The sequence below is a fragment of the Perognathus longimembris genome, chromosome 2, assembly GCF_023159225.1.
Source record: "Perognathus longimembris pacificus isolate PPM17 chromosome 2, ASM2315922v1, whole genome shotgun sequence".
NCBI classification, from domain to species: domain Eukaryota; kingdom Metazoa; phylum Chordata; class Mammalia; order Rodentia; family Heteromyidae; genus Perognathus; species Perognathus longimembris.
In genome coordinates this window covers 21,760,483-21,780,603 of record NC_063162.1, presented here as the reverse complement: position 1 = coordinate 21,780,603, position 20,121 = coordinate 21,760,483, and the positions used below count along the sequence as shown (strand labels likewise).

Below are 20,121 nucleotides of genomic sequence, written 5' to 3'. Positions count from 1 at the left end.
GCAGCGCCCAAGCCCAGAGTTCAAGCCCCGAGACCGCTCCCCTCACCCCCCAAAAAAAGGCTGGGTGAATGTCAGGTGCTGGTGGTTCATACACCTGTAATCCTAGCTATTCAGGAGGCTGAGATTTGAGGATTGTGGTTCAAAACCAGTCCAGGCAGGAAGGTCTGTGAGACTCCTATCTCCAATTAACCACCAAAAATAAAAAGCTGGGGCTGGGGATATAGCCTAGTGGCAAGAGTGCCTGCCTCGGATACACGAGGCCCTAGGTTCAATTCTCCAGCACCACATATACAGAAAACGGCCAGAAGCGGCGCTGTGGCTCAAGTGGCAGAGTGCTAGCCTTGAGCGGGAAGAAGCCAGGGACAGTGCTCAGGCCCTGAGTCCAAGGCCCAGGACTGGCCAAAATAAATAAATAAAAATAAAAAAAAAATAAAAAGCTGAGTGTAATGGTGAATGCCTGTCATCCCAGCTATGCCAGGAAGCAAAAATGGGAAAAATCTTTGTTTTGGCCAGCTAGATAAGAAGTTAGGAAGACCTCATCTGAGCCAACAAAAATGGGCATAGTACCACAAACCTGTGGTCCTAACTATACAAGGGAATGTGGTAGAAGGATCATGTTCCAAAGCAAGACTCTTAACTCAGAAATAACTAAAGCAAAAAAGGTTGGGAATATTGCTCAAGTAATAGCAAGAGATCCTAAGTTCAAACCTCAGTAATGAACACACACACACACACACACACACACACACACACACAGACTGCCATCACACATTCAAATGTAATAATTTATTTAATGTTAATTTAAAATAGCTTAGCGGGGCTGGGGATATAGCCTAGTGGCAAGAGTGCCTGCCTCGGATACACGAGGCCCTAGGTTCGATTCCCCAGCACCACATATACAGAAAACGGCCAGAAGCGGCGCTGTGGCTCAAGTGGCAGAGTGCTAGCCTTGAGCGTGAAGAAGCCAGGGACAGTGCTCAGGCCCTGAGTCCAAGGCCCAGGACTGGCCAAAAAAAATAAATAAATAAATAAAATAAAATAGCTTAGCTAGAAGGAAATATGTACATATTCCAATGAAGAGTAGAGATCAGCTCCTGATTATACAAGCAATAAAAATACATCAAGTGTAATGCAAGGGAAAAATAAAATGAAGCAACAGAATAAGGAAAAATGGCATGCACACAGTTGTATTGAAAGAAACATATAGAAACAAGTTTCATCTTTAGGAAGCTGATGAAAGTCTATCAAGGTAACACTGTCTTCAATGTGGAGCCATTTGTGTCCAACAAAGGGTAAGAACAGAGTTCATATAGTGAAGCACTGAGGAAAATAACCCACAACACTAGTTTACATATATGCACCTGAAAAAAAATATTATTGTCATCTCATGACTAGTTAGTAGGGAAACTCAACTAGCTTTCAATTTTAGAAAGGGTGTGGGTTGGCTTTTTATATACATTGCTGGTAGCATGCTTAACTTGGCAGTCTTTGAGAAAGGAATTCTCTCCCAATACAAAAATCATTAAATATTAGGTTCCAATCTATCACCCCCATATTGAATACTATATCACAAAGGATAATTTAAAAATACATATTATGTATATAGTTTACATATAATTCTATTATATAACTATATATAACATATTATATAGATATAATTTATGTCAAACTGTCTATCTGTGGAGAGAACAGTAAACTAATGCAATGGCACACACTGCTACTAGAAACGAAAAAACGTGAGGGCCGCAAAACATTTTGAAAATAACTACTTTATAGCAAGCACTGATAATTTTTAAACAAAGTCAAATCCTTACAAAGGTAGAGGTGGGGGATACAATATAAGATTATGTTTTCATAAATAAATTAGATAATGTAAGTAAATAGATGGTGCTGTTGGAAGTAAGCAATCTTTTAATGTATCACACAATTGTTGGAAGTTATATCTTTAACTAAACAGATGAAATAAAGTAAGCACAAAGGCAGACTCAGGAAACTGGAATCTGTATTCCACCTGTCTATTCCACAACTCTAGGTAACGAAATTCACTAATTGTCCATTTCTTGTGATGTTTTAAAGATGATACCTTAAAGCAAAGTACAAATTGTAAATCACTACAAGAAGGTGATTTTTTTTACAAAAGTACAAATATATGTAGTAGTTAATCTCCATCAATGGTGTCATCACTAAAGCTGCTAATAATCATCTATATCATATTTTATTCTAACTTATTTAGTTACAACTTTTAGAATTGGTTCTTCTGGTATTCAACATTTTATGTTAAAGTTAAAATCACTTTTACTGAATTATCTCTTTAGGTGAATATGAGCCCTGGTTTCACATTACCAGGGGGCAACCTACACTCCCCAATGGAGAGAGAACTATGGGCAGGAAAAGACAATTAAATGAACTAACCTCAAACTGAGAAAGCATTTACTGTCCTGCCAACTTTTCTCTTCAAATCTTTCCCAGATATGAAAGGTGAAACAGTTTATTGATATAACTCTCTTCTTGAATTAGGTCTATATTAACAAGTGGAGGTGAAAGTAAAAGTGGAATGTTCTGGAACATAGCAGAAAAAAAACAACAAGAACTGACATATTTCCTGAATTAGGATAAGGACAACATTCCTCTCATCTCCTTGGTCACTTAACGGCCATTTGGTGACACTTTACTAAGGGTCAAAGAACTCCCCTGGGGGGCTTGATCACAAGCAGAAAGAACTTCCAAAGTTGAACTTTAGAAGCTGCTACCCAATAGCAGGTGCAAGCATCCTCTTCAGGCTGAACACCAGAGTCAACTTGGTTGCAATCCCTCAAATCAATTTTTGACTTAAAAAAAAAATCATTCCATTTGGCTTTGACTTGAGAAAGTGACTTTGTTAAAAGCAATGTAACAACTCAGACTTTTCATCCCTTTCATCCAATCCCCTTTGATGGTTAGTTTCCCTAACTGGTAGCCAAACTGTACCTATACTTCTATTGGCTTCGGGACCTGAAATATGGAAGGTATAAAACAAAACTTGCTTTGTCTGAAACAGGTATCACCTCCCCAGTAGAGACCTGTCACTGCACCATCAAAGGAAGTTGACAGAACCAGGCAACAAAAGTTCACAAGAGGACATGATCAGGTGCTCCTTATAATTCAATAAGGACCTTACTCCCCAACCTTGACATGGCCTCTGGCCAGTCAATTCTCCCACACAGTTACTGATGTAAAGTGAGGGTGCTCCCCTAAAAAAATGATTCGTGCCCTGTAAATAAATCTCCCTGTTGCTGTTAATGCACAGAAGAATCTCTAACCTGGCCCGTGGGCCTGGCTGAACTGCCATTTTCCCAGCCCTCCTCCTCTTGCCCCAGGCTCATTTTTCTACTTGGCCCCCTCCCTCTCAGCTTTCCGGCACTTAGTCACCATTAGAGTTTGACTGCATTCCTGGGTGCATGACCTATTTTAAACAAAAACAATATAACATGCACCCACAGTAAGCGATCAGGTCCCTTAAAATCTTGGCAAGTGAGTCCAGAGGGACAGAAATCAATCCAGGCAGTTATCTACAATGCCCTTTCATTTCCCCTCTCTTCACTCACACCCCAAAACAAAAAGCAAATAAATAAACCTAGTCTGAAGAATAATGGCTGGGGGAAGCGAGAAGTGTGGGTATATCAGAGAGATCTTAAATCTACCTAATCTCTGAGATCAGAAAACTAGAATACAAGTCAATTTCCCTCCCTACCCCTTCTTGAAGCTCCACTCCCCTTAATGCCACCAGCGCTGCCTAATGGCACTAGTTGGGCCTGACTGCCTTAAGCCTAACTGCATGCCAACATGGAACTTAGGGAAGGAGGGCACACGTCTAGAATGCGACCATACCAAGGGACACTGGGCCAAGATAGGGAACAAGGACTATGTAAAACTATGTTTAGAGGCTTGGGATTCAAAATTAACACCATCTCCAGACTTGCAAATCTTCTCCCTCTCTAGGAAGCAGACTTTTCCTTCTACTCCCTGTACTCAGCAATTCTACCAACACACTAGGAACTGGGCTTTAGTGTACAAATGTTTAAGCAACCCAAGATGAGAAACTTCTACTCTTCATTTATACTTTCATAACACTAAAGCCACCAACAGCCTCAGAGCAGAAGTCCATAATAAGATTCTTTAAAAATCAAAGAAAAAGCTGAGTGCCGGTGGCTTATGGCTATACTACCTACTCAGGAGGCTGAGATTTGAGTATCACAGTTCAAAGCCAGTCCAGACAGGAAAAGCCATGAGACTCTTATCTCCAATTAACCAGAAAAAAAGCCAGAAGTGGAGCTGTGGCTCAGAGTGGTAGAACACTAGCTGTGAGAGTGGTAGAGTACTAGCTGGGAGCACGAAAGTTCAGGGTCAGTGAGTTCAAGCCCCAGGAAGGGTACACACACACACACACACACACACACACACACACACACACACACACACCCAAAATCATGTTAAATTTCTAGCCATTATTCTAAGGAGCAGGCAAGAGTCCTAAACACAGGGAGAATTGAAACTGTCAGAAACATGCAAGCCTGAAGACAGGACCACACAATGAATGGTATGGTGCTTACTAGGATGACCCTTACCTCCCTTGAAAGGCCTACAAATGTTAACCTACTTTATCTACAACCTCACCTTTCATGCCCTACACTATGCAACTGGACTGCAGCCAACTCCCCTTCACGTTTACTCCTGTATCCAACCTTCTATATTTACCAGCACCAACCCACCTCTGTCCCTGACAAAGTGGAAACCTCATTTACTCTTCAAGATCCAGCTGAAGTCTCTAATTTTGACTTCTCCAAACATTCTCCTCCATGATACCTGAACTCAGACTGAGCCCACCATAAACCTAGGCTTCTCACAGCTATGCATTTGTTTATCCAATCTGGTCATGAAATTTACCTGATCAAATCTTAAGCCTCTCACTGATTCTAAAAGTGACTCTGAATCAGCACTTTGCAAACTAATGGTATACCAAAAATCCAGAATAAGTGTGCCATCAGATTTTTTTTTTTTTTTGTCAGTCCTGGGGCTTGGACTCGGAGCCTGAGCACTGTCCCTGGCTTCTTTTTGCTCAAGGCTAGGGCTCTACCACTTGAGCCACAGTGCCACTTCGGGCTTTTCTGTTTATGTGGTGCTGAGGAATCAAACCCAGGGCTTCTCATGTATATGAGGCAAGCACTTTACCACTACCGTATTCCCAGGCCTCAGCTTTTAAACAATTTATAGAATCAATTTTTCATTCAACGATCCACACATTTACAAGGACCTCTGACAAACACTAAGACACAGTGTGACTCATGATACAATTTGCTGCAAAAAAGAAGAATATTTCAAGTTCAGAGGAGCATGTACAAACTACTTCAAAGTAAGAAAATAAGGGGATAGCAGAAAACATAGGAAAGGAAGAAAAAATAAAGAATATTACTAACTGTGGACAGATGTTCAATTTTCTGAAACTTTTTATAAAAAAAGGACTTTTCTCCAGCCAGGTGCCATTAGCTCATTCCTATAACCCTCACTGCACAGGAGGCCGAGAAATGAGGATCAAAGTTTGAAGGGTGGGGGCAATCAAATCCAAGACTCTTACCTCCAACTAACCAGTAAACTGCCAGAAGTAGAGATGTGACTAAAGTGGAAGCACATCACTCTTTTTTGTTTTCTTTCTTTTTTCTTTTTTTGTCAGTCATGGGGTTTGAATCAGGGCCTGTCCCTGAGCTCTTTTTGTTCAAGGCTAGTGCTCTATCTCTTGGAGCCACAGTGCCACTTTTGGTTTTTTGATGGTTAACTGGAGATGAGACTCTCAGGGACTTGCCTGCCTGGGCTGGCTTTGAACTGTGATCCTCAGATCTCAGCCTCCTGAATAGCTAAGATAACATAGCAAGCCACCAGTGCATGGCAGCAGTGCACCACTGTTAAGCAAAAAAGGCAAGCAGGAGCCCAGAGTTCAAGCCTCAGTACCAGCACACAAAAACAAGAATGTATATTTTAAAGGAAAGTGAATAGAGTTTCCCTCTCCAGTGGAGGTGGGAGGTGGGGGGAGGTGAGTAGGGATACTAGTAGAAGGGGTACAGGCTAACAAAGAGGGTAAATGAGGAATATAGTCATAGTAATATATTTGCATGTAGGAAAGTAAAACAATGAAACCTGCTAAAATAGTTTTAAGAAACAGAAATTAGAGAAAGGGAAAGTAACAGAAGAGTTGTTTGATTGGATTACATTCTGTGCAGGTATGGAAATGTTACAATGACCCCACAAACACACAACTAATGTATGCTAATTTTCTTAAAAGAACATAAAAAATCTTTTTAAAAAGTATGTTTTAGGGGCTGGGGATATGGCCTAGTGGCAAGAGAGCTTGCCTCGTATACATGAGGCCCTGGGTTCGATTCACCAGCACCACATATACAGAAAACGGCCAGAAGTGGCGCTATGGCTCAAGTGGCAGAGTGCTAGCCTTGAGCAAAAGGAAGCCAGGGACAGTGCTCAGGCCCTGAGTCCAAGGCCCAGGACTGGCCAAAAAAAGTATGTTTTAGCCAGGCACCATGGCTCATGCCTGTAATTAGGAGACTGAGATCTGAGGATCTTGATTTGAAGGAAAAATCCCCATGAGACTCTTATCTCCAATTAACCACTCAAAAACCAAAAGTGATCAAGTGGTAGATTGCTAATCTTGAGCACAAAGAGGCTCAAGGACAGTGCCCATGCCATGTGCTTAAGCCCCATGACTGACAAAAGGAAAAAGTCTTAGATACAAAAAGTGAAAATGACGGTCCTAACAGACCAGTGGCTGCCACCTGTAAACCTAGGTACTCTGGAGGGCTGAAATCTGAGGATCACCATTCAAGAAAGCCCATCTCCAATTAACCACCAAAATATCCAGAAATGGAGCTAACAGCTCAAGTGGTAGAGCACTAGACTAGCAAAAAAGCTCAGGGACAGCACCCAGACCCTGAGTTCAAGCCCCAGGACAGGCACATAGGCACTAACACACAAACACACCCCACACCCACACCCCTACACACAAAGAAATGTATACGCAAGAGTCCTCAGACACATTTCTGTGGTTCCAAAGGCTTGTCCTGAAAATGCAAACTCTAATATATCACGTTTTTAAGAATTCAACCTGAGCCTCCAAATTCCTTTTTTCTTTTTTTCCTCTGGCAGTACTGAGGCTTGAATTCAGGGCCTTGGCTTGGCCTTGGCTTGTTCAATCAGCTGGCACTCTACTATTTAAGTCTTGCCTCTACCCTTTTTGATTTTTAAAATTTTTGTTGTTGAGATAGGGCTTCACTAACTGTTTACTCTGGCCTCAACTCGCAATACTCTTGCCTCTTTCGCCAGAGTCCTCCTGGTATCCAGGCAGATAAAGTATATCAACAAGACAGCCACCTGCCAAAACTATTCAAAGGAGTTTCAGAAGCATTAGTAACAACCCTAGCCTTTCTGTTTGTGAGCTTGGGACCCAGAGCTGGCCAAGTCCACACCTACTTTCTCCTGCCATTGTCAGGTTTTGTAATTTGCAAGGCACCTGGCCAATGTTATGTTCTGAGAAAAATTATGCTTAAAACATTTTGGAAATTGTAACCCCTCCATATATCACCTTGACAATAAAAATTAAAATAACAAAATAAAAACATTTTGGAAGCTGAGCACCAGTTGCTCATTCTTATACTCCTAGCCACTTAGGAGACCCAGATCCAGAGGACTGTAGTTCAAAGGCAGCATGAGTGTGCAAGACACAAGACTCCACCTCCAATTGACTATCAAAAAGGGAGGTGTGGCAAAGTGCCAGAATTCTAGCCAAGTAAGCTTAAGGCCCTGAGTTCAAACCCCAACATTTTAGACAATGTTAGCTGAAACAAAATTAAACAGTTCCCTCTATTTTAGGACTTCTCAGTACCTTTAATTTACCAACAGGCAGTATGATCCCCAAGAGAAAGGATGGAGTACACAACATATTCATTTAATTACAGAATTCATTTTTTAAAAGAATCTCAACTTTCAGGCTGACCTACAACTTCAACCTCATGAAAGAAGCCACTACATTTGTGTGTGTGTGTGTGTGTGTGTGTGTGTGTGTGTGTGTGTGTGTGTGAGAGAGAGAGAGAGAGAGAGAACAGGCCCCCCTCTGAGTCATGAATTAGGTACAAATCAACTCAGAGGTAGACTTTATTCTCTTACCTTCAAAATGACTTTTCCCTGGACTCTCCATCTGAAATGTGAGGAATAATTACGCTGCGCTGCTTCCCAGGTTTTTGTTTTTTCTTTTTTTAATCTTAAAGCTGTTCTATATTAATCACCAAAAAAAAAGTGAGCCCAAGTGGCCAGACTCCCAAATCCCTGGTCTCCTCCAAGACTAGATGAAGGGATGGAAAGAACATGAGCCAGAAGCCACCAGCCAGTTGTCACATGTAGTTTCTAGGTCACTGTGATTAAAAAAGGGGGGAAAAATGCAGCCAAGCTAAGGGATGAATGTGAGCTTCTCCAACACCTCACTTCTGGAGGGAGTGGAGGGATCCCTCCCCACCCCCCAGCCTTGAGCTACTACCACATCTGAAACTTCATTCACCTTTCAATATGGGAAATTCAAAGAAATGGGAGGTCAAAGCTGTAACTACAGAGAAGAAAGGAAAATAAGTACCAACAACTATTTCTATTTTTTTTTTCAAGAGAGAAACTCATTATAGTTAGTGAGCAGAGAAATACTATTCCTTTCAGTGAAACAGCTTTCCAGGAAAAGTATCTCAACATATTTACTATAAAACAATTTAATTTCCCTGTCCCATCACCTGCCACCCCATCCTCATCCCTCCCCCCAAACCCCACAGATTGTGGATTTCCTCTCATTCTTGGCAGAGTAACCAGAAGAAATATAATATCCCCTTCGGACTGCTCCCAACAGCTGCTGGAACAAGAGGGGGAGTCGGAGGTATCCCTCCAAAGCTGCTTTGAAAAGTAACTGTTCCTCGTTCCAAACCACGCAGCCAGTGAACATAAGATTCCTCTTCCTTGACTTTCTTAAAGCAAGGGGGACCACAAAAGCTGGTGTCACTAGCCCCAAATTCCTCTCTCCAACCCAATCTGCTCACCTCAGTTTGATTGGAAGCTTTAAAGCTCTGCTATAGTTTGTCACCACACTATTTCTTCCCCACTCAGGATTAAACAGTCCTCTACTACTTCATATAAGGAATACTTTTGGTTCATTTAATCCACTAATATTCAAGGTAGGCTTCCTTTCGAACTCCCGTTTGATGTAATGTCTATGTCTCTGTCCACCTGTCTCCATACCACACATCTCTGCACACCCAAATCCCCTTCAAGCTGAGAGGCTGGAAAACAAAAGTCTTGGACTTGGCTTCTTTTATCCTAACCCTTTACCCCTCGCCTGCTATCAACATACATTAATGTTCTTCAACTCCATTGAGAAAAGCTCTATCACCAAGCAACAGATAGACATCCAGTGGGCCTTCAGCCTCTCAGCTGAGACCACCAACAAAGAAGTTCACTAATGTCAATGGGGGAGGGGGACAGAGGCAATATCTCTTTGCTGAGAAACTGGACAGAACCTCCAGCATCATTCCCCAAAGGTGACGCTAGGGTTGAGTGAAGACCGTGAAAACTGTACAAGAGCCCAGGGAGAAAATATAATGTAAGGAATGATTCAGAATCAGGGGCAAGAGAAGGTGGAGGGATGAACTGGCTGACCCCAAATGTCTTTTCCATCTCTAACTCCTATGATTCTTTGACCTCCAATTTTGTGCTGTGGACAAGGAATGGAAAGTCAACAGACGTGGTGATGTTTTGAAAGAGCCTGGCAGTCTGCTCTTGTCATTTAGTGGCCTTTCCGTGTATTTTTTAAGGTGTCTCCAAGCCCTGACTTCATTTCACAGTTGTCACCTTTCTCAGCAATTTGAGCTCATGTCAAATACCAAAAAAGAAAGAATGTGCTGGCAATTAATTGTGGGCTAAAGAGCGGCAGGCACAGGGCCCATTGGGTGGCCCAGACTTCCAGGGAAGGCAATGTGGACAGTCTGGCAAAAATGAAGAACTGACTCAAGTTGAGAGTGTGCAGCTAGCCTCTAACAGAGGTTCATTCTCTCTCCAGATGGACTCACATTCAGTTTTCCATGCAGTTTGAATGTTCATTTATAAGTAGGATTCACACATACTTAATTGTCACAATCATCTGGCTTCTGTTGATTACAATTGAGTTCCAACTGATTTACCATTCAAATCTGAGCAAGACTGCAGAACAGAAAGAACTTGCCTCAGGAGTAAACCAAATATTTGTTTTTCAACCTTGTCTGATGGTTGATACACCTGAGAAGAATCCTACGAAATCAGTTCCTATAGATGAGGGACAGAGGAGGAAGGAGTGTGTCAATTTTCACTGAAAACTCAAAACCCAACTTCCTCCTATTTTCTTCATCTTAAATGTTACAGCATTTAACCAGAACCTGGCCTCAAGAAGAAACTACCTAAATTTCTCCTATTCCTGGGTTAGAAGTGAGGATCTGAAATTAATACAATGTGAGAGTCAACACAGAGTTCAGGTTAAGTTATTACAAAACGGTAATTCTTTTCTATGTCAAACACTCAAAATTAATTTTTAAAAAGTTAACTTTTTTAGCATAGGGGCTCAAGCTTATAATTCTAGCTACATGAGTAGTGGAGATTGGGGGGTTGTGGTTCAAGCACAGCCTGGGCAAAAAAGAAATTTATGAAACTCCATTTCAATCTAGGCAGTGGATACATCTGTTATTTCAGCTATGGGGAAAAAAATCCCCATAGCTGGGCCAAGTAGTATCTGCCTGTCATTCCCAGTGACAAGGGAAAGCACAAGTAAGAAGACTGCAGTCTAGGATGGCTCCAGCATAAATTAAGACCATGCATTGAAAATAACCAATATAAGAAGGTACAGGAGGTGTGACTCAAGTGTTAGAAAACTTGCCTTGTAAGACAGAGTTCAATCCTTAATACTCTGGATCAACCCAGAGTTCAAGTTGTTACACAAAGTAATTCTTTTCTATGTCAAACACTCAAAAACTAATTAATCAATTAATTTCTAAAACGACAGGTGCTAGTTACTCACACCTATAATTCTAGCTACTCCAGAGGCTGAGATTAGAAGGATCAAGATTCAAGGCGAGCCTAGCCAGAAAAGTCTGAAAGGCTCCCTTTTTAGTGCAAAGCTAGACATGGTAGCATATACCCGTTATCCTAGCTACAACAGGAAGCAAAACACAGATACACATAGGGACTTTATCTAAAAATTAACCAGCAAAAAACAAGGTTGGAAGCATGGCTCAGCAGGAAAAGCACCTGTGTACCAAGTGTGAGTTAAAACCTTAGGACTTCCCTCCCTTCCCCCTGAAAAAAAACCAACTATATGTGTCTTCAGTAACCTCACAGCCACCTGGATTTCAGTAACTCAAGCATAAGCTCCAATTAAGATGAATGTTCTACACACACAAACCTGAAAGTATGAAGTATTGAAAGACTTTTCAGAGATCTCATTCTGATGTAAATTCCCATTTGGTAAAGACTTTGGGTTTGTATTTCTGTCCTGAAAGTAAGAAATTTATCCCCAAGCATTCATGTTACTAGACTGTTAAAAGGACCTTCCATCACTTCTGCAGCTTAGGACCTTCCATCCTTCTACTCTGCATTTGAAGGAAGTATGAAACTGTTACTTCCTGCTTCCACAAGTGTATTGTTTTATTTACAATGACCATGAAAATTGAACCGGATTTTTATAAACGCACAGAAGCCGCAAAAGAAGGCATTAGCTGGGCACAGTGGCTCACACCTGTAATCCTAGCTACTCAGGAGGCTGAGATCTGAAGACTGTGGTTCAAAGCCAGCCTGAGAAAATAGGTCCATGAGATTCTGATCTCCAGTTAACAAGCAAAAAGCAAGAAGAGAAATGGAGCTGTGGCTGACGTGGTTAGAGAGCTAGCCTTGAGCAAAAAAATTCAGGGACAGCATCCAAGTCCTGAGTTCAATCCCCAGGACCAGCACAAAAATAAATAGCCTTTCTAAAATGGCTGAAGACAGCATGTCTATGCTGAAATCTTTCAGTGAACTAGACAACAAGTGAGTGACTTCGCTAGCTAACACAGAAAGGGGAAAGACAATGCCTAAGCTACTTTGGGTTGCTAATTGTTTTCTGAAAATGGCAGTTTAGACTTTAAATGTGACCAGTTAGCAATGCCTTCTCAATTCAGAATTAGGAAAAGAAACTTTATGCTTTCTGGGCCAGGGGTGTAGGGGGAGCTGTTAGGTGCAATCATTTTAAAACAAACAAACACACTCTGCTTATCTGTGTCTATCTTACCACTCTGGACTTTAATCGTCACTGAAATGGATACCCCGTCCCCCAGCCTCAAAGAGCTCTAAGGCTGCAGGTCCTGCCAGAGGAATGAGTGTGCATGCCAGGGCAAACACCTCAGGATCCCCACTCCTGAAAACCCCATTGTTAATTCCAGGCAAATCTATCACAGGCAAATGCAAGAGAACCAGGTACTATACACAGAATCTTTAAGATGAAATTCCTGTTTGAAAATATGTAGCACTTAAACAGGGAGGAGGGGGATCAAGTAAGCTTTCTTTAACACAGAAATGGAAGTTTATGATGGTTTTTTTTAAAGGCTTATATGCACAAATATATTTTTCTTTCCATTCTTTGTTCTCATTAATTTTCAGTATCACAAAGTGCAGATTAGTGTCTGTGGTCCTCTTTCCACAGTCTCAGTTCTTTCATGCAGCCTGTATTATACATCAGCAGAGCTAAATTCTACCATTTTTCTCTCTGTTCACTCAACTAGGTTAGCTCCCACCCACACTCACACACTTGAGGAAAAAACTAAAAAGACTTCTGAATGAAAGACTGTCTTCATCTTTGTTACTATACTCAAGATATTTCCATTCCTGCAGGCTTCATAAAGCCTTCAAACAAAACTGACTAATCAGTTGACTGAGTCAAACTTTGTGTCCCCTTTAAAAAAAAAAAAAAAAGCTCAGGATATCTATTAGTGTTCACTGTTTGGGCAAGAGGCCTAAAGGGGAGCAAATTATTTGTTTGTGGTTTTAAAGTGGCTCAAATGCCTTCAAGCACGAGTATAAGACCATTAACCAATCACAAGGAATCAAAGCAGTTCATCTTACTCAACAAAGCTATGATCAGTTAGGAAGAGCCAAACTGAACAGGCTTGCCCTGGGCCAGAAGGTCAATAAACCTTGGCAGTTTGCATTCTGAGAAATCAGGAGGCTCTTAAGCAGCAAGTGCAGGCCTTAAGCCTACAGGTTCAGCTGTTGTATCTGTAAAAAAAACATTCCAGGACAAGTGACAGAAACTAAGATGTGTGTATGTTATCTATCCTCCTCACTTTTGGCATACATAGACTGAAGGAGAAGCCAAGAAATAAAAAAAGTTCCATTTGAGGGCTGGGAATGTGGCTTAGTGGTAGAGTGCTTGCATACATGAGGCCTTGGGTTCGATCCCTCAGCACCACATAAACAGAAAAAGCCAGAAGTGTCTCTGTGGCTCAAATGGTAGAGTGAGCAAAAAGAAGTGGTGAGCAAAAAACAAGTGGCAGAGTAAGCAAAAAGAAGCCAAGGACAGTACTCAGACCCTGAGGTTCAAGCCCCAAGACTGGCAAAAAAAAAAAAAAAAAAAAAATCTGCTTGACAGCAATTTATCAAATGCCTACTAAAACTGAACACTGTCCTAGCTAGTACTCCACATTTAAGCCTCATTTTACTGGCCAATATTATGCCCAGTCTTTACAGATGATAAAACTCAGAGCTGGGAAAGTTATGAGGCTTCTAAAAAAGAAATCAAGTTTTGTGCCATGCTTATAAAAACATAACCCACTGACCCATTCTGCAGTGAAATGAAACCAAGGAATGGACAACAGCCATGTATTACCTAAGAAGCCAAACTTGCTGCATTTTGGGCCCAACCTCCTGAGGCCGTAAGAGAACTGGGGTGTATGCCTTCTCTCCCCAAGGATGACAACCACATCTCTTTATGGTTTATTAAGTTTCTCAATCTGTGCAGAAGCAGGCAATACTGCTGAACATTCTTTACACCTGCTATAACATGCAGAACTCCTACCTTCAACCGAGGGTGAAAACCGAGAAGTCACCCTGTTCCTTATCAAGTGCTGTGGCAAACCTACTTCCCTGGAAGGTCAGGGATACCTCATGATAAGACACTGGTACGAAACCAAAACACACTTCAAATAATAGTAAAGCCATAATATCATTTGGCAGTCTCAAAGCACTTCACATGTATGTACGTTCATATAAGACTATTGTCGACATACTGTCTATTGTAGACATTACATTTAAAGACCTAGGCGAATTTTCTTTGGCGTAGGCCACGTGGCTACTGTATATGTTCTTAGTACATTGTGTATTGTATATATGTCTACCTGACCTAGGGAAGGGAATGAAAAACACGGTGTAAGATAACACAAGAAATGTACATATTGCCCTACTATGTAACTGTACCCCTTTTGCACAACACCTTGTCAAAAAAAATTTTGTTTAATAAATAAATAAATTTTAAAGAAAAGCACTTTACATTATAAACTTATTTTCATTTCATCTTTTTTAGGGTACTTGAAAGAGAAAGCCAAATAAACATTTATTTAAGCACCAGAGAAAGCCAAATTTCATCATAGCCTGGATTCCAGTCATCTTAGTTAGCTAACTTCTTGTATAGGCCCAGTAATAATATTCTTTCAGTTATTCTGGTAAGAAAGTAAAGAGAAAAAATACTATTTATTTATATTTAGCAAGGAGAAAGACTGCATTCTCCCCCCCCAAAAAAAAAGTTCAGGTGATTTTTTTAAATCCATAACGATAATTATCATCAACAAACTCATACAAAAACAGTAAGCATTAAGCCAAATAATCAGGTTCAAAACATACAAGAATATTAGTAGTCCTGTATATCAATCATACTCTGCAGAAAACAGACTAAAACAAGAGATTGTACTGCAATAGAAGCAAAATGATAAGATGCTTAAAATACGTAAGAATAAGTATAACAAGACATGTGAGAACTTTAGAGTTAAAAACCACTAAAGTCCTTGAAAAGGCACAGAACTTTTTCAGTGGGAAACTGAGAACTGGAGGCACAACACACACATATTAAATCAAACAAGCATTATCTAAGCCTAACGCATATTACACTACCAAAAAGCAAAACTACATAAAATAGTATGGAAATGGGAAGATGTATCATTAGAACACAATTCAGAGTTCAGATATAGATCGAATATATGTGCATGTACATGTATGTGTACATATATAAACTTAATATATGTCAAAATACATTTTCCAAAACAAAAGGAAAGAATTATTTAACAAAAGTTGAAGTAGAAACTAAAAAACTATTTAAGGTTTAAAAAAAAGAGTAGGATAAACTCACTTTTTGGCATGAAAAGTGATATTGATGAAAGTGTTAGCAACTTATAAACAACCTATAAAAAAAAACTAGTTGGAAATCAAAGAGAAAATGTATGAAGTCTGTGGAAGACATAATTTCTTGACTTTGGAGACAAAAAAAATCACAAGGCTGGCAGACTCGAGTATAAACTTCTAATAGATAAGAACAGAACTGAATGTTAAAAAGAATTGAATGTTAAAAAATACAGCAAAGATGGCAGACTAGTCTAGTAGCTATGTCTCACAAATTTCAGATTTTTAATTAAAACATAAAGACCTCAATAGTAAATGGACAATGAGTAGGAAAGAATAACCTGAAAAAAGTGTAAATAAACACATGGGAAAATATTTATTCTGGCCAATGGTAAAAGAGATGCAAAAGAATACAACTATGATATACCATTATATCATTATACATTAAACAGTATACTATTACTAAAGTAACAAAAACATTTTAAATTTGCACATGCAGTTTGTTTGATAATTCCTTGCTGATATACTGTAATGTGGTCCAATAGCTTTGCAAGCCATAATCTTTAATCTAATGTGTATCTTGAGACTTTATCCTAAGACACTAATTCCAAAAGATAAGTGTACATTGTGGCATGTGACTTAAATATCAATTCTGTTCCTCTAAAATGTATTGTATTATTCATTATGCACCTATTCTGTAAGGGCTGGTAAGATTACAATGGGGGTGGGGGGAAGGCTTGCAACTGAAAAAAAGTCTCAATGGAAATAGTTGGGTAAAGGTGACTGTATGAATTTTTATGTTTTAAAAAAGACTTCCTTTTATTCTACTCTATTATAGTCAGGTACAGTAAGGTGTAATCTAAAATCTTTTATTTCCCCAATTCCACACATTTCCCCCCTTCTTATTTAAAGGCTTAAGTAGTTGGGGAAAGTTTATTCACAGGTCTCATCTCAAAACAGGTCAAAGTAACAGGTTAGACACGGAGGTCTCGGGCTTGGATCTCTTTCAGGTCCTCCTGCCTCACCTCAAGGCATGAACTATGTTGACTCTGGGTCTAATGGCTTTCTTTTGGGATCTGAGCCCTTTTCTCTATATCTGATTTTATCTGAGTCCTGAAGCTTAACCACCTTTCCAGGAGAGTAGGATGAACGTCCACAAAGGCACACTGTTAGGTCACTTAGTTGCCCTAGGTCTCAGATCTGAGCTGGAAGACTGGTCCAAGCATGACGGATGACCACAGGCCAGAGCCTCACAACTCTGGGCTGAGGAACGGGGGTAGTCAAACGTCGGGGGTGAGAGAGAGGGAGGAAGCCACAATTAAAAGTTGAAGGGGAGTGCTTAAAATGGCTAGTTTTGAGGCTACACCCCGGGTGTGTGGGGGTGGGGGCGGGGTACGGACTGGGGGGGATCCTCTTGGAGAGCCGAAGCACTGAGAACCCCGAAGGTGTTCGGGGGAGGTGTCTCAGCCGAGGTCTGGTGTGGACGTTGGAATTTGGGGTGTGACACGGACCCCAGGCCAAGCAGGCCGCAGCGCCCCGCCCTTTCCCAGGATGCTGGCCGGCCCGAGGCGGAGAGCGGGCGGCGGAGTGGGCGCTTACAGGTCGGTGCCGAGCCGCGTGAAGCCGGTGTTGAGCGAGGCCCGGGCTATCCGGCGCCAGAGCAGGTCGCAGCTGGTGAAGCGGCGCAGCCAGCGGCACACCTGGGCCAGGCGGCCGAGGGCCCGCATGTCCAGGTAGGAGCAGATGAGCAGCAGCAGCTCCTCGGGCAAGCGCCAGAGCGCTGGCCCCGCAGCGGGGCGCACAGCCGGCTCCACGGCCGCCGCCTCCACAGCCGCCGCCTCGGCCGCAGCCGCCATGGCCGCCCGGGTCCCTGCGATGCCGCCCCACGCCCGACCTCCTCGTCCCGGTGCTCTCCCGGGCCTGCCATCCTCCCGCCGCCGGCTCCTGACTCTCCGTTCCTCCTCCTTCCCGGTCCCTGCGCTCCCCTTAGCTCGCTCTCCGACGCTGCTCGTCCCTTCCTCCACTCTCCCGCTTCCCTCTCCCTCCTGCCCCGGGCCTGCCCCGACTCTCGCCTCAGCCCCTGGCCCCGCAGCCTCCTTCGCGGGTGGCGGCACTGGCTTCCCTTCCGCCCCGCTTCCTCTTCCGCCTGAGCCCACTCTGCCCTTCCCCTTTCCCTTCCTTCGCTTCCCCTGCGCGACCCTCGCTTCCTGCACCTTCCTCGCCTCCCCGCCCTCGCCCTCGCCGGGCCCGCGGTTCCCGGGGGGACCCGAGTGGCCCTGGCTGCCCATGAGGGGCCCCGGGGCCGGCCCGACACGAAGCCAGGCCCGAGCCGCCGCTGCTGCCGCCGCCGCCGCTGCCGCCGCCGCCGTCCCGGGAGGAGGCGACACCATGCCGGACCGGGTCACATGGGGCGGAGCGGGCCGAGGCCTGGGCCCGCCCCTCACACCTGCGGCGCTGGAGCCACGTCTGGGTACGGCCCGGCCCCGGGGCGTAGACACCTCTCATCTCCGGGAACACTTTGGCGGAAGTACATGACTTCCTTCACCTAGTGCGAGGCTCGCCACAAGGCCGAGCAGAAGGCCGCGGAAGCCTCCACCTTCGGAACCCTCGAGTTGGAGCCCCTGCCCTCAGGCAGCGTCTAGCCGGGCGGCTGTTCCCGCTGGCCCAGGCCGTGCCTGCTTTCCACAAACCACGTAGAGTCCCTTGAAAGTGCAGCCCTAGAAGTTGGCAGGTTCTAGTGCCCGTGTTCTCACTTGGAATATGATCCGAAGTTCTATCCTTTTGGGAGGTTTCAATCTGCTAGATCCCGAGTCCGTAACTCTTCCCCCAACAGTCACCTATCAAGAACCAACTGGTCGAGCTAGGACTTGTCACTAGTCACCACCGAGTGCAAGTTAATTCTCTGAAGATCACCACGGATTGCTTTTCCAAACCACCCATTAGAACCACAGTACCCAGTCTTGAGAGTACTGAACTCGACACCTTTCACACCCATTTTCGGGGAGCAGGAATGAATGAGAAATAAATCCCGAAAATTACACAATGCCTAGCAGAGCCAAAGAGTGAGGAAGGGGAAGCCACCTCGTTGTATTACAATGTGCAGATGCTACAGAAGCATCGTGAAACAAGGTCAGACCGGAGTCTGGCTTTGCCCTGGAATTACTTTTTTTTTTTTTTTTTTTTGGCCAGTCCTGGGCCTTGGACTCAGGGCCTGAGCACCGTCCCTGGCTTCTTCCCACTCAAGGCTAGCACTCTGCCACTTGAGCCACAGCGCCGCTTCTGGCCGTTTTCTGTATATGTGGTGCTGGGGAATCGAACCTAGGGCCTCGTGTATCCGAGGCAGGCACTCTTGCCACTAGGCCATATCCCCAGCCCCTGGAATTACTTTTTGATCTTAACAAAACAATAACAAAAAAAAAAAAAACCACCTACCTATCTTGGCCTTTTAGTGTTCTCAATCTGCAGTGGAGCTAATGCCTTTGCCTTACTTTCGAGGGATAAATGAGATGATCCCTGTAAAATGCTTTGAACTCTCTAAGAAAATTCTCAGTAATAGTTACAGGTCAAATCCTGTTAGAAAACACACTACACACACACACACACACACACACACACACACACACACACAGGCTTTATGCAGAAAACTACTTTCAGACCATGGTTTATTAAGAGAAATAGTTGATATATTTCAGCACAACTCAGGAATTTAGATTAAGAAGTTTTATTCCCAGGAATCTTACTATTAGGAGACTATTGAGTAATGTCATCAGTTCAATGATCATTGATCTTCCTATATTTTTGTACTATAAGCTACTCTGGAAGAAGGAAAGAAATGAATATAGTATATTGTTTGTATAGACATGTTAATTTTTGTTTTATCCTTTGTTTACACATAGAAACTTGGGTTGATTTTGTATACAGTGTTTAGTTGGGGAACTTGAAGGCACAAAAATAACTTTTATTAACCCAATAACTAATCAGGAATAAAGTCCACAATCAAATACGTACAACTTGCTTGTGTCATATTGCCTTGATAAGAAACCATCACCTAAAAATATTAAATTCTAGGCCAGTGGTAACATCTAATCCTAGCAGTTGGAAGACTAAGGCAGGAGAATTGCCTGTTTGAGGACAGTCTAGGCTACATAAAAAGGCCTTGCTATGAATATAAGATAGATAAAAATTTAACAAGTCAAATTAAATATCAAATCACTCTGTTACATACAAATCAAGTGAAACTGCTTAGGCTAGAATTTATGGTTTAATGATTTCTCCCAAAGCCAAAATATTCTATATCAGGAAGAAAGACAAAGCTAAGCAGAAAATTAGCAAATACTGTATTATTTGTGGGTGATGTATATTTCCAAATTCTTAATAATTAAAAAAACAAACAAAAATAAAACTAGCCTAACTAGGCTAACTAAATACAGTCAGGAGATAGAACTTGTCATCATTGTTCCATGTAGCCCAAGACCTGACCTCTGATAGAAAGGCACTTGCTGATCTAATAGAGAAACTTCTTGTTCCTGACCTCCTTTGTTTTTCCTCCTTTGTGTGTGTGTGTGGGGTGGGGGGCAGTGTACTGGGTAGGGCTTGAACTCAGAGCCTGGGTACTATCTATTATCTTTTTCCATTCAAGGTTGGTGCTCCACTACTTGAGCCTCA

The 20,121-nt window shown here is 42.5% G+C and overlaps 1 protein-coding gene across 1 annotated transcript in view; it reads right to left on the bottom strand.

The window, feature by feature from the left end:
- Window positions 1-18,618, bottom strand: part of Fbxw4 (F-box and WD repeat domain containing 4) — a 79,196-nt gene extending 60,578 nt beyond the window's left edge. Inside the window, exon 1 of the mRNA XM_048338403.1 lies at window positions 17,056-18,618. Within this exon, the coding sequence (XP_048194360.1) occupies window positions 17,056-17,846 (791 nt within the window). The 5' untranslated portion in view covers window positions 17,847-18,618. The remainder of the gene's footprint in view (window positions 1-17,055) is intronic.
- Between the last annotated feature and the right edge of the window lie 1,503 nt (window positions 18,619-20,121).